The 26,732-nt window shown below is 41.3% G+C and overlaps 1 protein-coding gene and 1 non-coding gene across 2 annotated transcripts in view; both read right to left on the bottom strand.

Annotated features, from left to right (window-relative positions):
• The window catches only part of LOC126213609 (basement membrane-specific heparan sulfate proteoglycan core protein-like), an 843,204-nt gene that overhangs the window by 199,708 nt on the left and 616,764 nt on the right, over positions 1–26,732 (bottom strand). The window contains exons 28-35 of the mRNA XM_049941462.1: positions 24,141–24,278; positions 22,512–22,643; positions 21,240–21,356; positions 19,314–19,507; positions 12,334–12,546; positions 9,984–10,121; positions 4,444–4,605; positions 2,681–2,889 (exon numbers count right to left, since the gene is read on the bottom strand). Coding sequence (XP_049797419.1) covers positions 2,681–2,889; positions 4,444–4,605; positions 9,984–10,121; positions 12,334–12,546; positions 19,314–19,507; positions 21,240–21,356; positions 22,512–22,643; positions 24,141–24,278 — 1,303 coding nt within the window. The remainder of the gene's footprint in view (positions 1–2,680; positions 2,890–4,443; positions 4,606–9,983; positions 10,122–12,333; positions 12,547–19,313; positions 19,508–21,239; positions 21,357–22,511; positions 22,644–24,140; positions 24,279–26,732) is intronic.
• Trnas-uga (transfer RNA serine (anticodon UGA)) lies at positions 965–1,039 on the bottom strand. The gene has a single exon. It is a non-coding gene; the product is annotated as a tRNA-Ser (tRNA).

Below are 26,732 nucleotides of genomic sequence, written 5' to 3'. Positions count from 1 at the left end.
GACCCACAACACCTCTCTTGTAGTGTTTGCCACTGGAGTATGGTGAACATCTCCACAATGCTCTCATGCACACTAAACGATCCCATCAAATGAGATGTCACTCATTCCTGCATCTTCTCTTTCTGTTCCACCCACCTGTTTAGCTGAGTGGTAACACGTCTGCCTACCATGCAGCGGGCCCGATTTCAATTCCCGTCTGGGTTGGAGATTTTCTCCACTCACGGATTGAGTGTTGTGTTATCATCATCACCACCGACGTGCAAGTTGCGCAATGTGATGTTACATGAATTAAGACTTGCAATCCGGTGGCCAAACTTCCCCAAACGGGGCCTCCTGGCCAACAATGCCACACGATGATTTCGTTTCATTTCTGTCTGTTCTACTTCTTTACAAGGGCACCAGGCTGATATGTAATACTCAAGAATTGGTTGGAAAAGTGCTTTGTAAAGTAATTCTTTTGCAGATGAATTGCTTTTCTTTAACCCTCGAGCAGGTGCACCTATGTAAAAAGTGTGTCAACCACAAATGACATTTTCTTGTATTGTTCCACTGCTGTTTTACAGTTGTGAGGCCATACCTATTCCTTTGTTATCGGTTCATCTAACACAGTGATACATCGTGCTGTTATACGTCCAAGTGAACAGCAGTAATATAAAATAAAGAGAGAGCTAGGTGAGGAAAAAATTTATGATCGCTGCAAGAAAATGATCCAGATTCTGAGCTAGCAGCGCAATCCAACACTGAGGCAGTTGTCTGTGAGATAATTAACAATTGAATAAGTGGTTAGCTGCAACCTGATGCAACTGCGAATTTTAATGCTTAAAGTCGTTCATTACTCTGGGGTAACACTTGTGAGCAGCAACAGAGTGACATAGTGAATGTTTATTTTATTATTCCAGAATGAGATTTTCACTCTGCAGCGGAGTGTGCGCTGATATGAAACTTCCTGGCAGATTAAAACTGTGTGCCCGACCGAGACTCGAACTCGGGACCTTTGCCTTTCATGGGCAAGCGCTCTACCAACTGAGCTACCGAAGCACGACTCACGCCCGGTCTCACAGCTTTACTTCTGCCAGTATCTCGTCTCCTACCTTCCAAACTTTACAGAAGCTCTCCTGCGAATCTTGCAGAACTAGCACTCCTGAAAGAAAGGATATTGCGGAGACATGGCTTAGCCACAGCCTGGGGGATGTTTCCAGGATGAGATTTTCACTCTGTAGCAGAGTGTGCGCTGATATGAAACTTAAGTTTGGAAGGTAGGAGACGAGATACTGGCAGAAGTAAAGCTATGAGTACCGGGCGTGAGTCGTGCTTCGGTAGCTCAGATGGTAGAGCACTTGCCCGCGAAAGGCAAAGGTCCCGAGTTTGAGTCTCGGTCGGGCACACAGTTTTAATCTGCCAGGAAGTTTCATATCAGCGCACACTCCGCTGCAGAGTGAAAATCTCATTCTGGTAATCAAACAATGGTGGATCTCTTCATCTATGTACACAAAGTACGCAACATTTATTTATGTTCAGGGTCCCACACAAATCACTGATCCTCTGCAGGTCTTCCTGCATTTTTCTACAGCAGTCTAGTGTTGCAACTTCCCAATAGACAATACTATCGTCTGTGAACAGCCTCACAAAGCTTCCGACATTGTCCGTCATTAACATACATTTTAAACAGAATCAGCTTTACAACACTCCCTTGTGGTACTACTGAAATTACCTTTACATCTGTCAGTTTCATTCTGTTAAGAGCAATATGTTCAGTTTTATCTGCAAGGACGAGCTAAATCGAGTCACGAATCTGGTCTGATACTCAGTAAGCTTTAATAATGGTGAACCAACAGTGACTAATTGTATGGAATGTCTTCTGATGAACAGAGTAAGCTGTGATTCAAAATATCTCTGTTTACGGAATCCGTGCTGGTTTTTACACAGGAAATTTTCATTCTCCAGAAATGTCAAAGTGCGACCACACTTCCCGTTTTGACCACAACTACAGCACTCGCCACAGAGATAACTTCAAACTTCCGACACATCGTTTAAAACTTTATGCCCAAATGATAGAGTATATGGGGTTAAAAATTTTCAATAAAATAAAAGGCAGTAATATATTTAAAATGGAGACTGGTTCACTGAAAAGATTGCTCTTTACTCTTCTGGTGGAAAAGTGTTATTATTCTGTCGACGAATTCATTGAGGACAGCTTCACAGTCTGAATACAGGGATTGTATTACATGTATGATTTGAAAATTGCATGTAATAAGATGAACAAATCACATAGAGCACGTTCTATAATTCTCTAACAGATTGACATCAGCAGTATCGGTCTATAATTATGTGCATCTGTCCGACAACCGTTCTTGAAAACGGGAATGACCAGTACTTTTTCTAATCGTAAATTACACGTTGTACTTCCAGTACGAATAGGACCAGTGATTACGCAGTTCTAAGACTAGAACACTATGCGTTCAACAAATGGCTGTGTAAAATTACTCAAAATATTTATAACATCACCCGAGAAAACTTAAAAGACTATTTTTTGCTCTTAGAATGTTTCAGGAAGTAGATTCTGCTGCTTAAAGAAATAGATGTCCAGGCAATGACCTTCAAATTCTATAAGTATGAAGCAAATTGAAGATTAGCAGACCATATGGCTCTATTGTCGAGTTCACTACACTCGGTCACTCACTTGATGAGGATGTTGTCCACATTGCTGAGAGCCATCATGATCTCCTCACGAGAGGCGAGGACATCCGTAGGCCCCCCAGGAATATCACCGCCAGGCCTGGCACCGGTCCGTTTGTACCATTCACCGTAGAAGAAGCGGACCGACATGTCGTTGTCGCGGCCCGCCTCGGGCTGCTGCCGCGGGACGTGCACCAGTGTGTAGTTGTTACCCTGTGAAGAGACGAAAATGCATTTATAAGTGGCCCCGTGTGAACACTGCCACTTGAAAAGTGAAATTGGTTGCTCATGTTTTAACTGTCTTATTACATTGGTGGAAACTTCCGAACTCCGAGGATGCTCTCCTGCTACTGACGGGACAACTGACTGTTTTTAACAGCTGATTGGGCAGTAAATTATTATTTTTTTCTTTTTGTTCAAAAAAATGAAACAACCAAACGAAACCAGTCTCTAAAATCATGTCAGTTATACGAACATTTTCACTCAGTCTCCAGGTACGACTATTTTTGTTTACATACTTGTTCAGTATTTTCGATTATACACGAGCCGTGACAACAGTTGTCTAGCCGTGACAACAGTTGTCTACTTTCTTAGAGACAAATAATAAATTTAATTTCAAGGACATGTGAATAAAGTCTGTGGAGGAGAAACTTTCATTTTGTTGACAAAATAAAAAGGTTATTATTAAAAATGAAGAATTTTACTTCTGGCATTAAATATCGAAGTTTAGCTGTTTTTAAAAGCTTAACAACTTGCACTGCATTGTAAATTCACGTTTAAATGAATGAAGAATCACTTTTTCATTTGAATTTATTGAAGCTCTGTCTCTTACTTCCCCTGGTTTGCACTCATCTCTGATAATTCTATTTTGGTAAATGCTGAGACGACCTGAGCAGAGCGCACACAAGATACAATTTTTAAATTTGTGGCTTAATCACATGCTTTCTTCACGTATAATACTCTCACCTGTCCAAATTTAAAAAGATAAGAAAGTCATCATTCATTCATTAATTTTAAAAAGAAAGAAAAGTCGATAACAACACGGTATTTTCATCGCTAACATGGAAAACAATTGAATGCCCTTGAACATGGGATGACTTGTCATGCACAGTTTATTTTATTTGAACTGGCAAGTAATATGCACTCAAAATAAAAGAAAGTAGTCAGGCAGAAGAAGAACAATCACTATGTGCAATGGTTTAACTAGCATTACCAGAAGACACACTGAGTCAACACACGCAAAAAGAAATTATGTGGGTTGAAACTTGAATAAATTTTATGCCCCATCCTCAAATGGTTGCTATATTTTGCTACTACATTCCTCTAACAAAAAAACTAAGGCCCCAGGTCAAATTTAGAATGTTTAAGAACACATGAGTACTACTAATATAGAAGAATCGGAAAACTGGATGCACCAATAAAAAGTGTTGCATCTGAGGTAACTTTTTCAGAGTTTTGTCTCTTGTTTCTCTCACATTAACCTTAATTCTTCATACTTTATTCCTACAGCCAGCTACCACCGCCACCACGACAATACATCTAAAATCTGACAGTAATGGGTAATGTTACAATACACCTAGCTGCAACCGGATAAGTGAGACGCAATGACACTAATTATTCCAAGGTTATCACTGGGTGTTACTAGGACCCAAAGCAGTTTATAAAAACAGGAATCATGTTCAGAGATGGGTGTCATATTTCTGGAGAATTTTATCTCAGTTTGGTTTGTGCTGCAGTACCTTGTGGTCTGGTATGTTCCGTACTTACCGAAAGTATGACCTCAGGAGCGTTGTTGGGTCTTCCTTGGCCGACAAAGTTGACAGTGTACTTCAGGTAGCCTCCATAGGACTTGAGCTGATTACCCAGGTAGTTCTCCGGCATAGCAAAGTACGGGTATATGCCGTCAGATGTACGCTCCACTGAGTACACCTGTGAAGAAGTGATTCTGTTACCTTATGTTGCTGCATGCAATGAAAACTGGATTAAGCTACTGAATCTATGCATTAAGGTAATAGTATTAAGGGTTGTTTGCAGCACCTATGCGGGCAATTTTATATTAGCCTAGTTTATGTACCCTATATCTGGACCCAATGAAGACAACACTCTAAAATGTTTACACATATCTCATCCATGTTATTTATGTCTACTGAACCAGAATTAAGAGGTGATGTACGAAAGGAGGAGAGATAAATATGTATTTTCAATTGTGCCATTTTTTATTACAAATAATTGTACATATAATGCCCTACATGACTTTCCATTCAAATTATTGATATGGTTGTGCTTCAGTAGGTGCAATATGTTATAACAAAATAGGTGCCCAAGTTTCATATAGCTATCACAAGTAGTTTTTGATATAAAGGAACATAAAGCATAAAAAATGTCATTTTGAGAAAATCACATTTAAAGTTTAATATGATAAAAAATGACTTGTAATTTTAAATTAAGGCTCAAAAACACCCGGCAGCATAGTCAGCGTCATCATTTTTGCCAGCTTCCTTCTTCTGACTGACCTTGCCTATTTGGTGATAAACTCAGCTGCACGCTGTGCCTTGGTGAGTCTCAACTTGTCCATTAAAACTTCAAGCCATTTATAGTACGGTAGCCTGGAGTGATGTTAAGATGTTTTAGAACCTTATTCTTCCCATGTTTCCATCATTAAATGTCAACATAGCATCACTAACTCCCCATTTTAGTTTACTGAGCCCTACAAAAACATTTTTGGGAACTCGTGTCTTGATAATGTTATCGAATGACTCGTTAAGATTCTGTGTTCACCCATGTAGACATTTTCGGAGGAGGCCTGGGTAAGCTATGTCCCTATAAATTGGTTTTCTTACTTCCATAACAGTTTCAGGAATAAAGTTCTTGGCGGCTAAGCGAAGATGCTCTTGAAACTTCACCCTTCTGGAATTTACACCACGATTCAGGCCCAGGTCGACAGAATTAATGTGCCAGTTTTCTGTCGGTTGAAAGTTTGTCGAAGTACGAGGCCCGGACTGCTTTCGTCATACTTTCTAGATCATTTCCATTATTTCTGATGGCCATTCCATAATTCTGCTGAAGATGATTTATTGTTTTATCAGTTAGCCGACCTCTAAGTAGTTTGCCATCAGACAGTGCGGTGGTGCGAAGAGCTTGTTTTAATTTTCTGAGACTTGTCCCCATCCTCTTTTGCACATGCCCAATTTCTTTATCACAATATTCTGATACGAATTTGCTTCAGCAACACACTGATATGCTTTATAATGTCCATCCGCAAGGAAATGCGTGTATCAGACATCCCTTTCCTGCAGTGATTGGCTAAACATTTTCATTGTGGTATCAACTTCCATTCCTCCGCTGATTCCTTCATAATTTTTCTGACAGTTTTCATGTTCATTTTTTCCATTTTTTTCACAGGAGCTATAACAATGTTTTGTAAGTGCCTCAAAATCAATTACACTCGCTGTGTCTACATTTGTGATTGTGGCAACTGAGTTTATCAATGTGTGGCCACACTTTTGCCATGTCCTATCAAACGCAACTTGTATATCAATGCTGCCTTCATTCATTTCAGTAGCTTCATCTGTTGAAGCCTTCATTGACAGGAAAGTCAGAGATTCAACTGCTTCTCCAATAACTTCAGTGTACCTCTGAATTTTCTTAGGTGATGGTGGTGGTAGATTCATAAACGACCAGAAACACTGAGCTGCACTGAGACCCTTTTCAATAGCTCTCATTGTATTTACCTCATACAGATTGTTCTTGCATTCATCTGACATTACAAATGACTTTCTGTTGTCACAGCTGGCAGCGCAGTTTGAGGCGTCATGTCAAGGATTGGACAGCCTGTCCTGCCAGAGGTTCGAGTCCTCCCTCGGGCATGGATGTGTGTGTTGTTCTTAGCATAAGTTAGTTTAAATAGTGTGTAAGTCTAGGGACCTATGACCTCAGCAGTTTGGTCCTTTAGGAATTCACACACATTTGAACATCTGTCACAGCCAGTAAATAATACCTGCTATTGTCGTAGCAAGTCCAATTCTTACAGACAAATCCTCCTCAATAATTACTTTTCTGTCACAAATATTACAGCGCAGTGAACCACACAACACCTGAACCAAAATGTTCACATCACACAAAACATAACCCAGACCAGAAGTGCTATTTTATAAATTATCCTGCAGTAGTCCTAGTTCCTCATATTGTTTGTCTTAGTTTTACTTGCACTGGGTGATGTCGCAGCTCCCTTGTTCTCTGGTGGCACATGTGGATTCTAACTTTTGAACAACACTTGGTTTTACACTTTCAGTGAGTTGGTTATACCTCCAAACTTACGGTTCTTGAAGAGACAAGCACTTCTAGGCATGTTTATAGTATGTCAAACTGCACCAGATTTCACAGAAAGTCACTGTTTCACGCAAAACAAACAAATAATTGCCAAGGGACAGACAATACAGCTGTGTGACTAACATCGAGAGCCACACATTTTCTGTCCATAGATGAAAATCACAGCCTTCTATAAAGTGTAGTTTCCGAGATATTCACACAAACAGATGAATGTCCAAAATACGCATGTAAAACAAGAGAATTAAAAATGAAATACTTCTAAATGCAACACAAAGATAATTTATGCACCATTTTGTGCAGGAAAGAATAAATAATATTCTAGGGCATTTTGTAAAATGTCAAAATTTTCGAATTTTTGCCTGCAAGCTACCCCTTAAACAGGAAATCCTTTTAAGATGTTCTGCAAAACATTATTCATTTGATCACAAACTGGCTTTTGGCTTCTCAGGATATAGTTGGGTGACAACTGAATGTTGCAACCACAGATAAAATGGCATGCAGCTTACACAAATATTATTTATACAAATACATAAAGTAATGACAAACAGTGCTTGTCAGCTTCTGTTTCGGGTTCGGCCAACATTTATTTGACTGTTTATCTGATGTTTTGCCAGCACAAGTGGTTGGCATTGTCAAAGCTTCACTTTCCATTGCTGCTGGTGGAGGGTGAAGCTTTGACAATGCCAGCCACTCGTGCTGGCGAAACGTCAGAAAAATCATCAAACAAATGTCAGTAGAAGCACCTCAAAGAGAAGCCAACAGGTCATTTATCAAGTGGCCACGAAAGCCTTAACAATTTTGTATAAAATTATGAGTTACAAAATGTTCGTATAGAAAAGTATTACTTTTTGATGTTGCATAAAAATGGTTACATTTAGAAAAGATGAAAAATGGAAAATTTGTCGAATTTTCAACTGTAATCTAAAATTTACAAATGGAAATTTAATTTAACAGAGGATCAAAAAATGACTATGCATTTGGTCTTTTAAAACTGCGCCCTTGTAAAATGTACGTCTGTGGTTATGAGGATTTAAATTTTCTTTAAGGCTATTTCAAATTCTGTAGTTGTTGTTGTCTTCAGCCTGAAATCTGACGTCATACAGCTCTCCACACTAGCCCATCCTGTGCAAGCCTCTTTATCTCTGCGTAACTCCTTCAACCTACATCCATTTCATCCTGCTTGCTGAAGTCAAGGGTTGGTCTCACACTACAATTTTTACTTTCTCCCATTGCCATATTGAAGTTTCCTTGGTCTCTGAGAATGTGTTCCATCAACTGAACCCTTCTCTTAGTCAAGTTGTACATTTAATATCTTTTCTCTCCAATTCTATTCAGTACCACCTCATTTGTTATTATTTTCTCCCCAATTCTATTCTGTACCTCATTTGTTACTCAGTCTACCCATCTACTCTTCAGCATTCTTCTGTAGCTCCACATTTCAAAAGCTTATATTCTACTCTTGTCTGTACCATCATGTTTCACTTCCATACAATGCTACACTCCGGACAAGTACCTTCACAAAAGACTTCGTAATACCTGAATTAACATTACATGTGACCAAATTCCTCCTGGCTATTGCCAGTCTGGATTTCATATTCGCCCTTCTTCAGCCATTATCATTTGCTTTGCAGCAGCAATATCAAAACTACTCTTCTTCTCCTAGTATCTCACTTCCCAATTTAATTCCCTCACCATCGCCTGATTTAATCCAACTACATTTCATTATCCTTGTTTCCTTTTGCTGAGTTCATTTTACAACCTATTTTCAAGACACTGCCTACTCCATTCAAATGATCTTCCAAGTCCTTTCCTGTCTCCAACAGTATTACAATCTCATATGCAAACCCCAAAGTTTTTATTTCTTCTCTCTGAACTTTATTTCCCTCTCCAAATTTTTCAATGTTTCCTTTCCTGCTTGCTCAATGTACAGACTGAATAACATCGGTGACAGGCTAAAACCTTCTCTCACTCCCTTCTCAACCACTGCGTCCCTGTTGTGCCCCTCGACTCTTAATAACTGCCATCTGGTTTCTGTACAAGTTGTAGATAAGCTTTCAGTCCCTGTATTTTACCTCTGCTACCTTCAACATTTCAAAGACTGTAGTCCAGTCAACACTGTCAAAAGCACTCCGAAAATCTACAAATGCTGCAAACATATGTTTGCCTTTTTCAACCTCTCTTCTTAGACAGTGCACCAGTTTTTGTAGCTACTGACTTGTTCCTGTAAACCAGCTCATAACTAGGACAATACTTCATGCTGAAGTCAGTAGTGGTTCATAGGCAGACATTACCTCACAAACAGCTTGTTTGCATGTCCATGTCCACTGGAATGTTTTTGCATCTATTATCATATGCTTTCACTTGTGCAAACTGGCATTAATTATCATAACAACAACTCCTTGTGCCCGTCATGACCTCCAACTCTTACAACTGCAGTCTGAGTTGTGAACAATGACCTGGTGCAATTCTTTCTACTGGATACCCCTTTGGCAACTTGTGAGTCCCTTGCCTATTCCAGTTATTCAGCTAGGAAACGGGGTGCTTCAGTCTATGTGGAATCCAAAAGACATTCCATTTCTGATAAATCTTTGCACTATCGAGAGGTAATGCTAGGTTAAAGGCAGTCCAAAAAATCTGCGGTCCAACAAGAATTTGTTGGTATGAAATTTCAATTTCCAGGTACACATTCTACCACTAGAGCAATAGACCCTATGAATTACAGTAGACCCTGTCAATAAAATAACGTGAATGATAGATTAAACCCAGTCTCATTCCTATTCAGAATTATGCCCATCACAACCTCCAACTCTTAAAACTGCAGTCTGAGTTGTGAACAATTTGCATACAATTTTTTGTTCCCTGTATTTTACACCTGAATTTATTAAAACACAGCAATAAAAAACAGTGCACTCAGATACATAAAAACCTTTTGATACATGTATCACTCTGACAACTAGAAACCAGAAATAAATTCTCACCTGGAAGCTGCCCCTCGACCTGTCGAGTGGCCGGATGCCGGGACGCGACCGCGGTAGCTGCGGACTGATGCTAACAGCTCCCGTCTGCGGGTCGATGCGCACTCCAACCAGTGTTGTCGCGTCCAGTGGTGGAGGCAACTGTCAACACATATTACACACATCACATCCTGTTTACGACACACGAAAAATTTTATTTGAATTCATATCTCGTATTAAAGTAAACCCCCTCTGATTACTTTAAACACGAATCACTGTGTTAAGCATGTAAAATCTTTGCGGTTGAAGATGCAAAACCCTAATTGTGTTGGGTTTTGTTAGTTTCAGATTGGTCTCCCATAGACTGACAAAAATTCGAAACATTAAAATAAAAATTTAGTAAACAATAAACTGTCTCCCTTTCATTAGTTTGTAGGGCTTTAAGCAAGAAAAAGTCACTAAGTGCTCTTATCGTCAAGTGCCAGACGAGTAAATTCTAGGTAATTTGCACTCTAGTTTCGGTAAAAGCTAGTTTTTCATGCATCTCAATGATTATGATGTCACGTCTCCTGGAATATGTGTAATACGACGACATAATTTTGCAGGTACAGTAAGTGACATATGTAAATACTACATGCCAAGTATGTTACAAATGGAGTTAGTAGTAAAGACGTAATAAATTAAAATGTCATGCCTGATGCGGAAGTCTCACTGTGTTTTATGCGTAACCTAGTTTATCTATAAATGTTTCCAACGTCACACCTCCTGAACTGTCTGTCATATGATGATATTATTTTGCAGGTATATTCAGTGGTATATGTGGATCCTGACTGTAAAATGTGTTTGCGAATAGAGTTAGTTGCAAGGAAGCAACAATTAAAATGACAAGCCACATTCTCAATTTTTACTGCATGGACACCAAAAAGGTAGTAAATGATAAACTTTATTTCATTTCTTTTTTTTTTTTCTGTGTTTACGGTTCAAATGTGGGTTGAGCAATACCAGGTTGGTGACACATGGAGACAAGGCTTACCAGTTTTTTCAATCTGTACTAAACTTGTAATCAGAATTTGGCAATTATTGTTGATTTTCCTTTTCAGTGCCTAAAAAATAAGTTAATAAGCAAACTGTGATAACGCACACGATAATGTGACTTAGAAAATTAGTCCCTTTTAAAAGACAAGAAATCTCTTCCTTATTCCCTCCCCCTCCCACCAATAAGATCCATGGACGAAGCACGAGCTGCGAAGGTTGGAATGATTAGTGTTCGTTTGGCTAATGAAATGAGATATCACTCAATTTTGCAAGATACTGGTGATAAAAAATGTTAACAGTTCCCCCTGAGAACTCTGCCTGTAGCTATTAATTTATGTATCTTTCGATTTTGTACGAGTGTTACAAAAGATTAAGTTATACATTATGACTGTTAAATTTTTTTTTTCTTAATGTGTACGTGTCAGTTAGCCGGAAGTTTAACTGAGACTTAAAAATTATAACCAACAATAGAATAATGTTTCTGTCGTGTAAATGATGTGTGTTTGACTTACCATACGAAAGCGCTGGCAGGTCGATAGAAACACAAACAAACACATACACACACACAAAATTCTAGCTTTCACAACCAACAGTTGCTTCGTCAGGAAAGAGGGAAGGAGAGGGAAAGACGAAAGGATGTGGGTTTTAAGGGAGAGGGTAAGGAGTCATTCCAATCCCGGGAGCGGAAAGACTTACCTTAGGGGGAAAAAAGGACAGGTATACACTCGCATACACACACATATCCATCCGCACATACACAGACACAAGCAGACATTTGTAAAGGTAAACAATGGTAAAGGTAAACAAAGGCATTTACAAATGTCTGCTTGTGTCTGTGTATGTGCGGATGGATATGTGTGTGTGTGCGCGAGTGTATACCTGTCCTTTTTTCCCCCTAAGGTAAGTCTTTCCGCTCCCGGGATTGGAATGACTCCTTACCCTCTCCCTTAAAACCCACATCCTTTCGTCTTTCCCTCTCCTTCCCTCTTTCCTGACGAAGCAACCGTTGGTTGCGAAAGCTAGAATTTTGTGTGTGTATGTGTTTGTTTGTGTTTCTATCGACCTGCCAGCGCTTTCGTATGGTAAGTCACATCATCTTTGTTTTTAAAGATATTTTTCCCGCGCGGAATGTTTCCCTCTATTATATTTGTATCATTGATGTGTGTTTGATATACACAAGTGTGAGTGTAAGTATTCAACTAGCAGATCGTTACTACTAGCAAGCTGATTCCACTACTCGATTTTGGTACACGTGACTCTCCCGCAATGCTGACGAAAACAATCTGCCGAAACTGTCCGACAGCCGAAATAGTACATTTGTGGGAGCACCTGCACCTACCTGATACGTGAACAGGTCCGCACTGGAGCAGTCCGACGTGACGCCGAAGCAGAAGCAAGGGATGCAGTCTGACGGGCGGTAGGCCAGGTCGTTGAAGTAGCCTCGCTGGCACACGGAAGGTGGCCGGTTCACCACCAGGATGGCATCCGGCACTGCAAACACTGGGCCACGCGTGTTGATGGCTTCGCAGCTGTACGCTCCCTGGTCCGTCTCCTGTAGAGCGCAGAGAGTCAGAGTGAGGAGAGAGTGAAGAAATGACCGGACCGTGAACGAGCAGACCGTAGTGCGCGAGAGAGGGATACACTGCACGGAATGGCTCCCACACCGCACTGGGTCGATCTGTCCACAAACTGTGCTCCACAAACTACATCTTGATGAAGAGCCTTCACCAAGCTTTTTGCACATTCCACAGATCACATTTGTGACAGTCGATTCCTGAATGAGACACATTATCTCTGTGGAAAAAATCTAGATGCTGGTCAACTACATAAACTAGATTTTTTTAAAAATGTTTATCTACAGTAAAATGTAATAAATTTAACCCAATGGTAGTGTCACGAACTCCTTCGAATTGTGGTGTTGCAGGAAACTTCTTAGAGTTCTGTGGACTGCAAAGAGAACCAACAGATCAATATTGGAGCAAATAGAACCAGATTTCTCCCTGGAAGGTCTAATGTTAAAACAAAAGTTGACCTACTTCGGACACACAATGCGAAGGCATGCCTCGCTGGAAAAAACATTAATGCTGGGGAAGATTGAAGGGACTAGAAGAAGAGGGCGTCAGAGGATGAGATGGATCGATGGCATCACAGAAGCAATGTGTTCCAACCTGGAAGGTCTACGGGAGAAAGTGTAAGACGGGAAAAAGTGGTTCATGGGGTCACGAAGAGTCGGAACCGACTAAATGAATAGAGAGAGAGAGAGAGAGAGAGAGAGAGAGAGAGAGAGAGAGAGAGTTTCACCAAAGTGGTCTCTAGCACTCTTATTTGTACTGCTTCCGTATCTTGGTAATAAGGGCAAAGGATGTGTATTTCATATATGACTCAGTTTAAAAAAGAACTGATTTCTTGCTTTGGTTCCTTTATGTTTTATGCTTCACCAAATAAGACTGTGTCAAGTGACATCCAGCTTGTGCAAATCACCTAAGGGCAGCAGTGTACGACTACGATTACTAGCAGACAATTTCAGTTGACTGGTATGCCACTGTAATCCCTGAGTGAGGATCAAACAGATGTTGCACGTTGTTGAATTTAAATGGGTCTTGCAAGGACAGCACCCTGAGAAGGAACGCATAACATCAGACAACCACTTACGCTATATTTACACATAATTTCGCCTAGGGAGTAGAAGGAGCTGTCAAGTGGAAACGAATTCAATTTTTGAAAAATTACCATTTGGCACAACAGCTGTTCGTCACTTTAGTAAAACTAACGGTTTCAATAAAAGAACAGATGATCATCAAGTATTTTAAATCTACATCACTGTCATATCTTCATGGCACCAGACACAGAGAATCAAATAAAGTATCTAACTCATACAAAAGTCAATATGTTTATAAGGCGAAGCACACGACCACAGTTTTTTTTAGTTTTGAGGTACCTTTTTTTCCTCCCTTCAAGTCAATTATTAATCGTTAAGCTCTTTCTAGTATGTTCTAGTTTGACTCATTGTCCAAACTTTGCATTTCATCAACAAGAACATCTGTAGACTTAGAGAAAGCTTTTGATAATGTTGACTGTACTACACCCTTTGAAGCTCTGGAGGTAGCTGGGGTAAAATACAGGAAGCAAAAAGTAATTTACAACTTGTACAGAAAATGGACTGCAGTTATCAGAGTCAGAGAGCACGAAGGGGAAGCAGTGGTTGGGAAGAGAGTGAGACAGGGTTGTAGCCTATCCCCAATGTTATTCAATGTGTACAGTGATCAAGCTGTGAAGGAAATGCTGTGATGAAAACCAAGGAGTCACTTCGAAAGGGAATTAAATCTCAAGGAAAAGAAGTCAAAATTCTGTCAAGAGACAGCAAAGGACCCAGATCAGTTGAACAGAATGGATAGTGTCTTGAAACAAGGCTGTAAGATGAACACCGTCTAAAGTAAAACAAAAAAGTAATGGCATTTAGTCACATTAAATATGCCTTTGTCGAGGAAGTTATACACTCCTGGAAATGGAAAAAAGAACACATTGACACCGGTGTGTCAGACCCACCATACTTGCTCCGGACACTGCGAGAGGGCTGTACAAGCAATGATCACACGCACGGCACAGCGGACACACCAGGAACCGCGGTGTTGGCCGTCGAATGGCGCTAGCTGCGCAGCATTTGTGCACCGCCGCCGTCAGTGTCAGCCAGTTTGCCGTGGCATACGGAGCTCCATCGCAGTCTTTAACACTGGTAGCATGCCGCGACAACGTGGACGTGAACCGTATGTGCAGTTGACGGACTTTGAGCGAGGGCGTATAGTGGGCATGCGGGAGGCCGGGTGGACGTACCGCCGAATTGCTCAACACGTGGGGCGTGAGGTCTCCACAGTACATCGATGTTGTCGCCAGTGGTCGGCGGAAGGTGCACGTGCCCGTCGACCTGGGACCGGACCGCAGCGACGCACGGATGCACGCCAAGACCGTAGGATCCTACGCAGTGCCGTAGGGGACCGCACCGCCACTTCCCAGCAAATTAGGGACACTGTTGCTCCTGGGGTATCGGCGAGGACCATTCGCAACCGTCTCCATGAAGCTGGGCTACGGTCCCGCACACCGTTAGGCCGTCTTCCGCTCACGCCCCAACATCGTGCAGCCCGCCTCCAGTGGTGTCGCGACAGGCGTGAATGGAGGGACGAATGGAGACGTGTCGTCTTCAGCGATGAGAGTCGCTTCTGCCTCGGTGCCAATGATGGTCGTATGCGTGTTTGGCGCCGTGCAGGTGAGCGCCACAATCAGGACTGCATACGGCCGAGGCACACAGGGCCAACACCCGGCATCATGGTGTGGGGAGCGATCTCCTACACTGGCCGTACACCACTGGTGATCGTCGAGGGGACACTGAATAGTGCACGGTACATCCAAACCGTCATCGAACCCATCGTTCTACCATTCCTAGACCGGCAAGGGAACATGCTGTTCCAACAGGACAATGCACGTCCGCATGTATCCCGTGCCACCCAACGTGCTCTAGAAGGTGTAAGTCAACTACCCTGGCCAGCAAGATCTCCGGATCTGTCCCCCATTGAGCATGTTTGGGACCGGATGAAGCGTCGTCTCACGCGGTCTGCACGTCCGGCACGAACGCTGGTCCAACTGAGGCGCCAGGTGGAAATGGCATGGCAAGCCGTTCCACAGGACTACATCCAGCATCTCTACGATCGTCTCCATGGGAGAATAGCAGCCTGAATTGCTGCGAAAGGTGGATATACACTGTACTAGTGCCGACATTGTGCATGCTCTGTTGCCTGTGTCTATGTGCCTGTGGTTCTTTCAGTGTGATCATGTGATGTATCTGACCACAGGAATGTGTCAATAAAGTTTCCCCTTCCTGGGACAATGAATTCACGGTGTTCTTATTTCAATTTCCAGGAGTGTATTTAAAACATAAATAAATAAAATAAAAAAATAATTTCCAAAAGAAGAGACATTTGTAAACATCAAACATAAATTTAATGGTAGGGGTATTTGTCTTGAGTATAGCCTTGTGCAGCGTGGATAACAAGCAGTTCAGGCAAAAGACAATGGAAGATATTCGAGTGGGGTGCTATAGGAAACTGTGGAAGATTAGATGGGCAGTTTGAAGAAATAATGACAAGGTACAGATTTGTACTGGGGGAAAAGAAATTTATGGTACAACCTGGCTCAAAGAAGGATCAGTTGATAGGAGACTACCTGAAGCATCAAGGAATTGTCAATTTGGCAATGGAGGAAGGTAAAAATTGTAACTCAGAGTAAGAAGGTAAAACTGGATGCAGGCTGCAGTAGTTGTACCGAAATGAAGAGTGTTGTCCAGGATAGACTAGCATGAAGAGCGATGTCAGACCAGTCTTTGGACTGAAGAAGACGATGATGACAACAAGAAGCTGTAAAGGACACTGAGAAGAAATTTGGAAGGGGATTAAAGTTCAGGGAAACGAAGGAGAAGCTTCGAGGTTTGTTGATGACATTGCAATTCTGTCAGATATGATAAAGGAGTTGGAAGAGCAGTTAAACAGAATGAATACTGTCTCGAAAATAAGGTATTAAGATGACTGTCAAGAAATGTAAAACCAGGGTAATGGAAGGTAGCCGAATTATATCAGATTACTCTGAGGGAATTAGACTGGGAAACAAAACACTAGAAGTAATAGATCAGTTTTGCTATTTGGGCAACAAAATATCTGATGAGAGGGTCAAAACACAGAGGATATAAAATGCAGAAGAGCCTTTCTGAAAAAGAAGAATTTATTAAGATGTAGTACAAATTTAAGTGTTAGGAAGTCTTTTCTGTAGTTATTTATCTGGAGAATGCCTTAAATGGAAGTGATGATAAACAGTTCTGACAAGAAAAAAATATAAACTTTTGAAATGTCGTATTATAGAGGAACGCTGATGGTTAGATGGGTAGATTGGTGTAAGTAATCAAAAAGAACTTACCGTATTTACTCAAATCTAAGCTGAACTTTTTTTCCGGTTTTTGTAATCCAAAAAACCACCTGCGGCTTAGAATCGAGTGCAAAGCAAGCGGAAGTTCTGAAAAATGTTGATAGGTGCCGCCACAACTAACTTCTGCCGTCGAATATATGTAGCGCTACACAAGCGTGCTTTGTGGGCACAAAGATAAATACTGGCGCCAAAATAAATTTAAAAAAAAAGGTAGAAGACGAGCTTTTTTTTTCTCCGCCCCGAGTTTCGACCACTGCATTCTATACATTATCCAACGAAGTAAATACAAATTCCGTATTGTTCATCTTCGAATGTAGCAGAATTTCAATGTACTACGAAAATCCGACTGGCAAGACTGTTAGGGATGTTTGTCAATATGGCCAACTCTACGTTCAGAGTTTTTTCCTACCTGTGAGAAGAGATGGTTGCTAATAGGAACCTGATGAAATGTGAATCACATGCAGTATTCTCTTCATCATAAGAATAATACGAATATAAACATTTTGCCATGTATTCTTTCGTGTTTGCTGCTATCTCATTTAAATCCTGTCTGCGTAATAAACTACGAAACTAGAGTGAGACAACAGCAAATGCGGAAGAATATACGTATCGTGTCATGTTTATATTCGTATTATTCTTATGCCTAATAGTGATACAGTCAGAAATGAAGCACGGCAACTGACTAGATTTTAAATGTAAGATGACTAATTTCTGTGCAGAATTTGATGTACTAAAGAGGCGGCCGCAAAGATTTTCAAACGGAGGAAAATTTTCGCAAAACTCTCGTTCAGAACATGTTCTATCATACGCATGGTTCTATCATATGCATTTGGTTCTTGTTGATCATTATCAAAGAAAGCAGCAGTGTAAGTAACAACAAATACAAAATTGTTGAGGCTTTCGTGGCCACTTGTTGACAAACTGCCTATTGGCTTCTGTCTCGGGTTCTTCGGCCGACGTTCATCTAATGATTTTTCTGACGTTTCGCCAGCACGAGTGGCTGGCATTGTCAAAGCTTCACCCTCCATTGCCGGTGGTGAACTGGAGCCGAGCTCGCGGGCGCAGGCTATATGTACCTGGCGCGCCAACGTCCGAGGGCTTCTCCGCGGTCATTTCCGCACCGGAAATGACCGCGGAGAAGCCCTCGGACGTTGGCGCGCCAGGTACATATAGCCTGCGCCCGCGAGCTCGGCTCCAGTTCACCACCGGCAATGGAGGGTGAAGCTTTGACAATGCCAGCCACTCGTGCTGGCGAAACGTCAGAAAAATCATTAGATGAACGTCGGCCGAAGAACCCGAGACAGAAGCCAATAGGCAGTTTGTTAACAACAAATAGCAGTCTCTTGCCATTGTTTCGCTAATGAGACGATTCCCCTTTTTTTTTAAGCAGCGGTAGCGTGCACAAAAGCAAGTCATGCCGCGAGCGGCGACAGGCCATAAACACGCACTATCAAAATGCGACAAACAATGCATTACACAGTACAGTAATGCATTTTCAGCTTAGAGTGACGTAAACACCTGTAACAAAGAAAACGGCACATATCAGATCAAAGCAAAATAAGCAATCGATTCAAACCAGACGAAGCACGTGAAAAAGGAAGGGTACCCGTATAAATACGGACGGAGCGCCTGACGCATAGCAATGGCTACCTGGTAAAGCTTAACTGCTAAGCTTACGACTCGAACCAAACTACTGTAGCTGTATCGTCTTTCATTCGACCTAAATTGTGTCTCATATTATAATGGACCAACTTTGTTTCGATTTGGAGGTGCGGTCTAAACTTTTCTCTCCCCTTGAATTTCGAGTCTCAAACTTCACGTGCGGCTTAGATTCGGGAAATTTTTTTTTTTCCTTTATTTCGAGTCTCATTTTTCAGGTGCGGCTTAGATTCGAGTAAATACGGTATTCAAATTTGGGAGAAAGGAAATTTGTGTCAAAAAGTGTTAAAAGAAGAAGAAATTTGTTGATAGAACACATCTTAAGGCATCAAGGAATCATCAATTTAGTAATGGATGGGAAGTGTGTGTGTGTGTGTGTGTGTGTGTGTGTGTGTAGGTGGTATAAATGTAGAGGGACACCACGGGCTGAATACAGTAAATAGATTCAAATGTAGGCTGCAGAGGTTATTCACAGAGGGAGAGGCTCACACACACAGAATAGACTAGCATTGAGAGCTGCATCAAACCAGCCTCTAGACTGAAGACCGTAACAATGACACACCTTATTTTCCCCCAAAGGTTACTCAGCAACAAAACTTGGTTCGAATCCTGCTAGATGCTTATAAGCTATGTGCAAATTTAAGAACTAGGCTATAGTTTGGAGTACACTTAGAGAACCTGCCTGCTACTGACCTGGATGTCAGGGCAGATTAAAGTGCCAACACCATTCACACTCCTGGTCGTGCATTTGGCTGGAATGTGGCCCCAGTTGAGACGCCAGACCACCTCCGGGGTAGGGACGCCGATCGCAGTGCAGCTGATGTTCATCGTGTCGCCGATGTTGAGATTTACCATAGGTGGTGGAGGGGTCTGAATGTAGACGGGAGCTGCAGAGGAAAGAACAAATTCTATAATACTGATCATTCATAAAGAATGTAATTGATCACTTGCAACAAATTTCTACAATACATATGATATTGCACATTTCATTTCATCTTAACAATGTTCAATCCGAACTCTGACAAATTTTTGCAGTTTGTTCATGATATTTTCTTACTATTCTGGTACAAGGGACCCATGATACCCTGTGGCTCTCTAATGTACATTCACACATGTTGTGCTTCTTGACTTCCAGAAGGCATTCAATACAGCTCTGCACTGCTGACTAACAGACAAAACACAAGCATACAGACTGAGCTCAGCTGTGATCCTTGATTGAAGAGTTTTTAGCAAACAGAACATAGCATGTCATTCTCTATGGAGAGAAATCTTCAGGTATAAAAGTAACTGCTGGAATACTCCAAGGGAGTGTTACAGGACCATTATTTTTTACAGTATACAGGGTGATTGTTTTACTGAAATGGCACATCGGGCATACAGCAAGGATCAGTAATCACATTGGAACTGAGATTGCAATTGCCACGGGTAGGTGCTACAGTCACGAGAAAGCGATGCTATACAAACACGGGTGGAGCGCACGGAGACTGCCTATGATGTATTTAAATTACGGCAGGGCAACTGCAACGGATGAGAAGCCCTGTAACTGTATTGTGAGAAATGTCCCAATAGACAGGTGCCGTGCCACACATTACTCGCCAACCTGTGTTGCAGACTGTGCGAAACCGGCTCATTCCGTGTGCTTGCTGCACGGAATGGCAACTGGCCTTCAATGTAAACAAATGTGAAATACTGCTTGTACATAGACAGAGAGATCCATTTTTATGTTATTACCGTATTGCAGAACAATCTCTGGAAGCAGTCGCATCCATTAATTATCAGGAGTATATGTACGGGACGATTTACGTGTAAAGTGTAACTGGCACGTAAAACTAATTGTAACTAAGCCAGATGTCAGACTGAGTTCCATTTGATAAACAATCGTGATGTGTAGTCCACTCACAAAGGAGGTAGCTGACAAAACCCTGTTTCAACTGATAAGCGAATATTGCTCATCAGTCTGAGATGTGCACCAGATAGGCTTGATCGACAAAACACAGAAGATCCGAAGCACAGCACTGCCTTTAGTCAACATAGGTGCCCAGCCAACTCCAGCAGCAGACACTGGAGGAAAGGTGTTGCATATCACCAAGTGACGATTTAGAGGTTGAAATTCTGAGAATTTATGTTCCTAGAAGAGTCAAACACTATAGGGCTTCCTCCCACGTATGGCTTGTCAAAAGACTGCGAAGGTAAAATTATGAAGAATCCTGATCGCAGGGAGGCTTACGACAATTGTTCTTCCTGCAAAAAATTCGCAACTGGAGCAGGAAAAGGAGGAAGTGAGAGTGGTGTACACATCACCCTCCGCCACACGTAACAAGATGCAGATGTATTTGTTATAAATAAAAGGCTTGAATTGTGGTAGTCAATTGTGAATAAGTTTAATCCAAAATTTATTTGAGTGCTGACAATTACTGAATCAAGATACCAGATTATTTTAAAGCTGTTCATTGAAAGATAATTAAATCCTCAGAACTGAGTTATTAATAAATTAAAAGTGCCCACTTTTATTGACTAGAAACTTTATCTAACGAGGTAGACAAGATGGCTCTTGTACTACTGGGCGAACATGTCACTCTGGAGCGTCTGTATTGAACACGCACAGGCACGGTTACTTACAGCAGCCAATTTCGTCACTCCTGTCCTGGCAGTCCACTTCCAAGTCACACTGGAACGACTTAGGGATGCACTGGTCACCCGAGCGGCACTGGAATTCGTTGTATCGGCACGGAGAACCTGTAATGTAGAAAGAATGTTTTATTTGACTGCCTCCAGCAACATAAAAAGCTTATTAATACGAATGAAATGTTATGAAAGGCTCTTCAGTTTGGTGGAAGATCAATGACAAAGGCATCAGAATACATCTGACAAAAAGACACTGAAACAAAACTATTTTACCACAGTGATATCTTTTCGTGAATTAACATCAGCAACTTGATCCTCGAAAAATCAAAATAATTTGTTGACTTCCACATACACAGGCAGAAATGACAGCTGTCATAAAATACAAGAAATCAGAGCTCATACACAAAAATGTAAGTGTTCATTTTTTCTATGTGCTACTTGAGAGTGGGACGGTAAAAAATAGTCTTTCAATTGTTCTGTGAATCCTCTCCAAAAAAAGGGGGTGAGTTGAACAGCAATCTTGTATATGTAAATGGGTCATAGATGGTTTTACAATCACAGAGTACAAGGTAAACAGTCCTTGGCAAATAAAATGCTGTGACCAGTCACTGCCATATGTCTGCAGCACCAGAAGAAATTTCTACAGAAGTTGCCACACGTTGGCTGAGGGCAGCAGTGAGAAGGGGTGACGTAAAAGCACAGCTCAAAAATGTGTGGAGCAATTTCACCAAATTTAGTATATACGAGACCCATTATTTGTATGTAAATACTGTGGGAGTAAGATACCCCTACTAACCCTACTAATAGTTTAGTCTCTATGACTTTTCATTTTGTAAATTGTACTGTAATAATGCTGAAATGTGTATGTTAAGTGCAAAATCACTTGTCAATAGCTACAATGCCAAAACTGCAACAGTGATTTCAAAAGGAAAAGGAAAATACAAACAGCGAAAGCATTATCGTGAGACCTTGACAAACTGCTGACCTCAAGTACATGCCCTTATGTAATCCAAACAGATGGTAAAGATATACAGCAAGACCATAACTACAAGCATCCAGCTATTTTCCAGATTCAAATACGAACACTTATTTGTCTCAGCTTTTTCCTGTGCACGTACCAACCTTTGCAGGGACTGCACTCTTAACACTGACATTAAACAGAATATCAAAATCAACGCCAATGATTACAGCCTTGTAGAGACTGTTTTGTCTCCAAATATCTATCAAACAGAAATATTAAACCTACAATATGGTAGCAGGACTCACCTGGCGGATTAGTTGCACAGTTCTGCTCGTCAGAGCCGTCGCCGCAGTCGTCGTCCGAGTCACAGCGCCACGTCTTCAGCACACACCTCTTGTTGTCACATTGGAATTCGTTGGGCTCACATCCGTGGGCACCTACAAACAATTTCATGTTCATCAATACACTGTTTCCAACCAGTGTAGAGATCTGATCACGTGCCTCTGTATCGTGACAATAAACGATGGCTCGACAGTGTCATTATTTTGTGTTAGACCAATGTGTTCTAGTTTGTGAGATGACAGGAATGCTATCTCTTTAACACAGTAGTCGAGATCAAATGCTCAATAAATTTCATTGTAATCAGTTTTGGGTCAAATTTACTGAAAAGATGGAAACGAATTTATCACTATATCACTAAAGCGTAACAGGACTGAGCTAAGACACGGGTGACACAGAGTAGTAGATAGAATATTGACTTCCATAAACCTAAAATTGGGAACAACACAGCAGTGGAATAAGTGAATCCATTTTCCCTTCTAGTAAGTAAGATAACACAGTATGGTCGAAGGAAGGAAAATATCAGAAGCAGAGTGGCAAAGGCATAGAAAGCTCTCTTCAATAAAAGATGTGTGGTTATCTGATCTTTAAATGGGTCTGTGTACTACGCATCATCCATCTGCAGGCATATCCTGAAGATTTGTAAATAATTTACATTTCATAAACAGTAATTGTAATCCACAATTTCTGTGGTGCAAGGCTGATATTCTTTGTTTCCTATGAAGACTTGCCGTCTAGGGTAACATACCAAGCAAACTTGCTTTTTGCATGACTGCTGAGCTTTGTCAACTTCCTCATCCTGTGGAGAAAGAGAATGAGCTCAGTTTAACATAACTGTTTTCTCCAGAAACGAGCTGGATTTTGAATAGTTTAGCATCCACAGGACTTTACATATTTGAGCACAATTAATCTTTTTAAAAACAAAAGTAAAGAGGATTAGCAGAAATGAAAATAGTTATAATCTGAATGCTGCTACCGGGGATCACGAAGTAGATGAAGCGAAGGAATTCTGCTAACTTGGAAGTGAACTTACACATGACGATGAACACAGCAAGGAGGATGGTAAAAGGAGACCAGCGCAATCAAAGATGACATTCCCTGCCAAAAAGAGTGTCAAACACTGGACTCCACTTGAGAAAGAAATTTCTGAAAATGTAGATTTGCAGCTCAGAATTCTAGGGAATGAACCATAGATTACCAGAAAACATGAGAATCAAAGTGTCTGAGATATGATGGTATAGGGGGATTCCAAAAATTAAGTGGACTGATAAGAAATAAGGCGGTTCTCTGCAGAATCAGTGAGGATTGTGGTGGGATGCATCAAAGCAGTTAGCGGATTGATGACCCAAAAAGCATCCTCTGAAATTCTACAGTAGCAGCTCATCATTTCTGCAGGTTTTCCGATACTGTCAAAAACTGCTCCACACGAAAATACTTTCGATCGTGCGAAGAAAGTCAGATGGAAGTGAAGGCACATTGGATGCAGACCCAATATAAGAGCAAATCCACTAGCTCTGGACAGCTTTTTGATTTAAGGACTTAAGTTAGCTTGAAGTCTTACAGCAAAAATTCAAAACGAAGAAAACCATACTTACTGCACCGCATCTCGTCCGAGCCATCCACACAGTCAAAGTTTCCGTCACAGACCTTCTCCTTGGGAATGCAGTCGAGGTTGGCACAGGTGGCTTCGTACGGTTGGCAGGTGTACGCTGGTCGTGTTACGGGCAGGTCCACTGCAAACGAGAACACATTCAGAGATTTTACACTGAAGCGAGTCAGCTCGGTCAAACATTTTGGCAATCAGTAGAACACTATTTGATAAAGGATATACTGTTGAACACCACCAGCCACACTTGAAAAGTATTTACTTGCCAGATTGGTATTTGGGCATGCAGCTGACCTTCAAAGGCAGATAGTGTGCTCAACAATAGGAAAATATAGATTGCTACTTACCATAAAGATAACACACTAAGTTGCAGACAAGCGCAATTAGAAGACACCTACACATAAGCTTTCAGTCTCAGCCTACGTCAGAAAAGAAAAACACACACCATTCATTCACACGAGCAAGCATACTTCGTGCACGCATGACCGCCAACTCCAACAGCTCTGGCCAGAATCTAATACTGGCTCAAGCTGTTGGAGTTGGCGGTCATGTGTGCGTAAGGTATGCTTGCTCGTGTGAATGAATGGTGTGTGTTACTCTTTTCTGTCTGCAGCTCATGGTCATGCGGTAGCGTTCTCACTTCCCGCGCCCGGGTTCGATTCCCGGCGGGGTCAGGGATTTTCTCTGCCTCGTGATGACTGGGTGTTGTGTGATGTCATTAGGTTAGTTAGGTTTAAGTATTCTACGTTGTAGGGGACTGATGACCATAGATGTTAAGTCCCATGGTGCTCAGAGCCATTTTACTCTTTTCTGACGTAGGCTGATGCCAAAAGCTTATGTGTAGGTGTCTTTTAATTGTGCCTGTCTGTAACATAGTGTGTCATCTTTACAGTAAGTAAAAATATTTCTACCCGCAGTTTTCATTGTTTGATATAGTGTGCTCATCCACAACAAATGATACACCCGTGATGTGTAAAATCTTTATAGCAGTTATAAATAAAGTTGATCTATGCAGTGCACAGCTTGTTGCGTGTACATATTATAAAACTGTAAAATGCTAAATCTTTAAAATGCATGCAAACACAATCACCAGACCATTTCTGCTATCATTAGTGCACGAAGTGCCGGGTCACTTGTGTCAGCCACATTTTCACACTTAAAGCACTATTGTTACGATTTCAGAACTGTAACACTTTCCAGGGGCTCCGACCAACATCCTGGAGTGCTAAAAGCATTTAGAGATAATTAAATAATGGTTTGATATGATGAAGTAACTTACAGGTAATGTCCTCGACAACTGCCAATATTCTGACAGATGAACATCCAACCGTTTTCAAAGCAGGGAGGAAGGGTGATTAGAATTTAACACAGTGCAGTCATTAGAGACAGTGCATGGGCTCTGATTACAAAAGGACGTGGAACAAAATCGGCTGCATGTTTTCAAAGGAAACATCCTGGCATTTGGCTGGAAAGATTTAGGGAAGTCGCAGAAAACCTAAATCTGGACTATCCATCTTTGTGATTTGCAGTTCCTTGTATTGGCCGTATTTGCAGTTAAATTTTTTTGGATTTGAGGTCCGCCAGTTATGCAAAACACCATTTCTTTTGCAAGAAAAAATTCTTTTCGTATTTACTTACGTTTTCGTGTGGCAAGCACTTCCATTCTCCACACCATGCTGAGATGTTGTGATGCATATGTAGCTATAACAAGTATTTTCCACAAATAACGTACTAAAACGCTTTTCACTACACCGGAAACGGTGTTTTGCACAACTGGCGGGCCTCAAATCCACAAAATTCTAAATCTGGAGTCCGGTCAGAGATTTGAATCATCATCCTCTCGAATACGAGTCCAGTGAGCTAACCACAGTGCCACTTCATTCCCTTTTGTACCCTGTAAATGACAGCCTGCTCACCTGTCAAAGTATCAGCAGTTGACAAGGACAGTACCCAGCTGGATTCCCAAAAGTTATTTGGCCATACTTTTATGCCGCGAGAAGATTAAGTTTCGCAAGATCTGAGATGTGTAATACTTTCTAGTGGCTGCAAAAAATGGCCTAGAGGATTACAGACAGTTAGAATGACTAAGCATCTTCCAATATAATTGTAACTGTTCTAGTACCTATTAACTAGCCCATATTTGGGCTTCTTCTCCTCGAGTACAGTGATTTTCAATATACAATACCAATGTCATCAGTAAATACGAGGAGTGAGACAAACAGAAAATTAATCCCATGACCTGATGCCACTGTCGGTGAAATTAATTCAGTTACATTATAACCTTCGTAGGTGTGGGAGTACAAATTTGTGCATATAAATTATGTTTCAAATGCCCTATATATGATGTCAGAGAAATGTATAACCAAGTGTCGCTTGAAACAATTACAGAATTATTTTGAATGAATAACAGTAGGATGATTTTACATTGAGACACCGGCTTCCGGTAGTTTGCTTCGACAATTCCTCCCTCCAACACAGCTACAGACGTGACACTGCCAAATATACGATTGGTGCAATTGAGCCCAGTGACCACAGCATAACACAGCAGCAGCCTATTCGGACAAAACCACACTGCCAGACA

The sequence above is a fragment of the Schistocerca nitens genome, chromosome 11 (genome assembly GCF_023898315.1).
Source record: "Schistocerca nitens isolate TAMUIC-IGC-003100 chromosome 11, iqSchNite1.1, whole genome shotgun sequence".
Lineage (NCBI taxonomy): Eukaryota > Metazoa > Arthropoda > Insecta > Orthoptera > Acrididae > Schistocerca > Schistocerca nitens.
The sequence above is the reverse complement of the archived record's forward strand: the minus strand, read 5'-3'. Positions and strand labels throughout refer to the sequence as shown.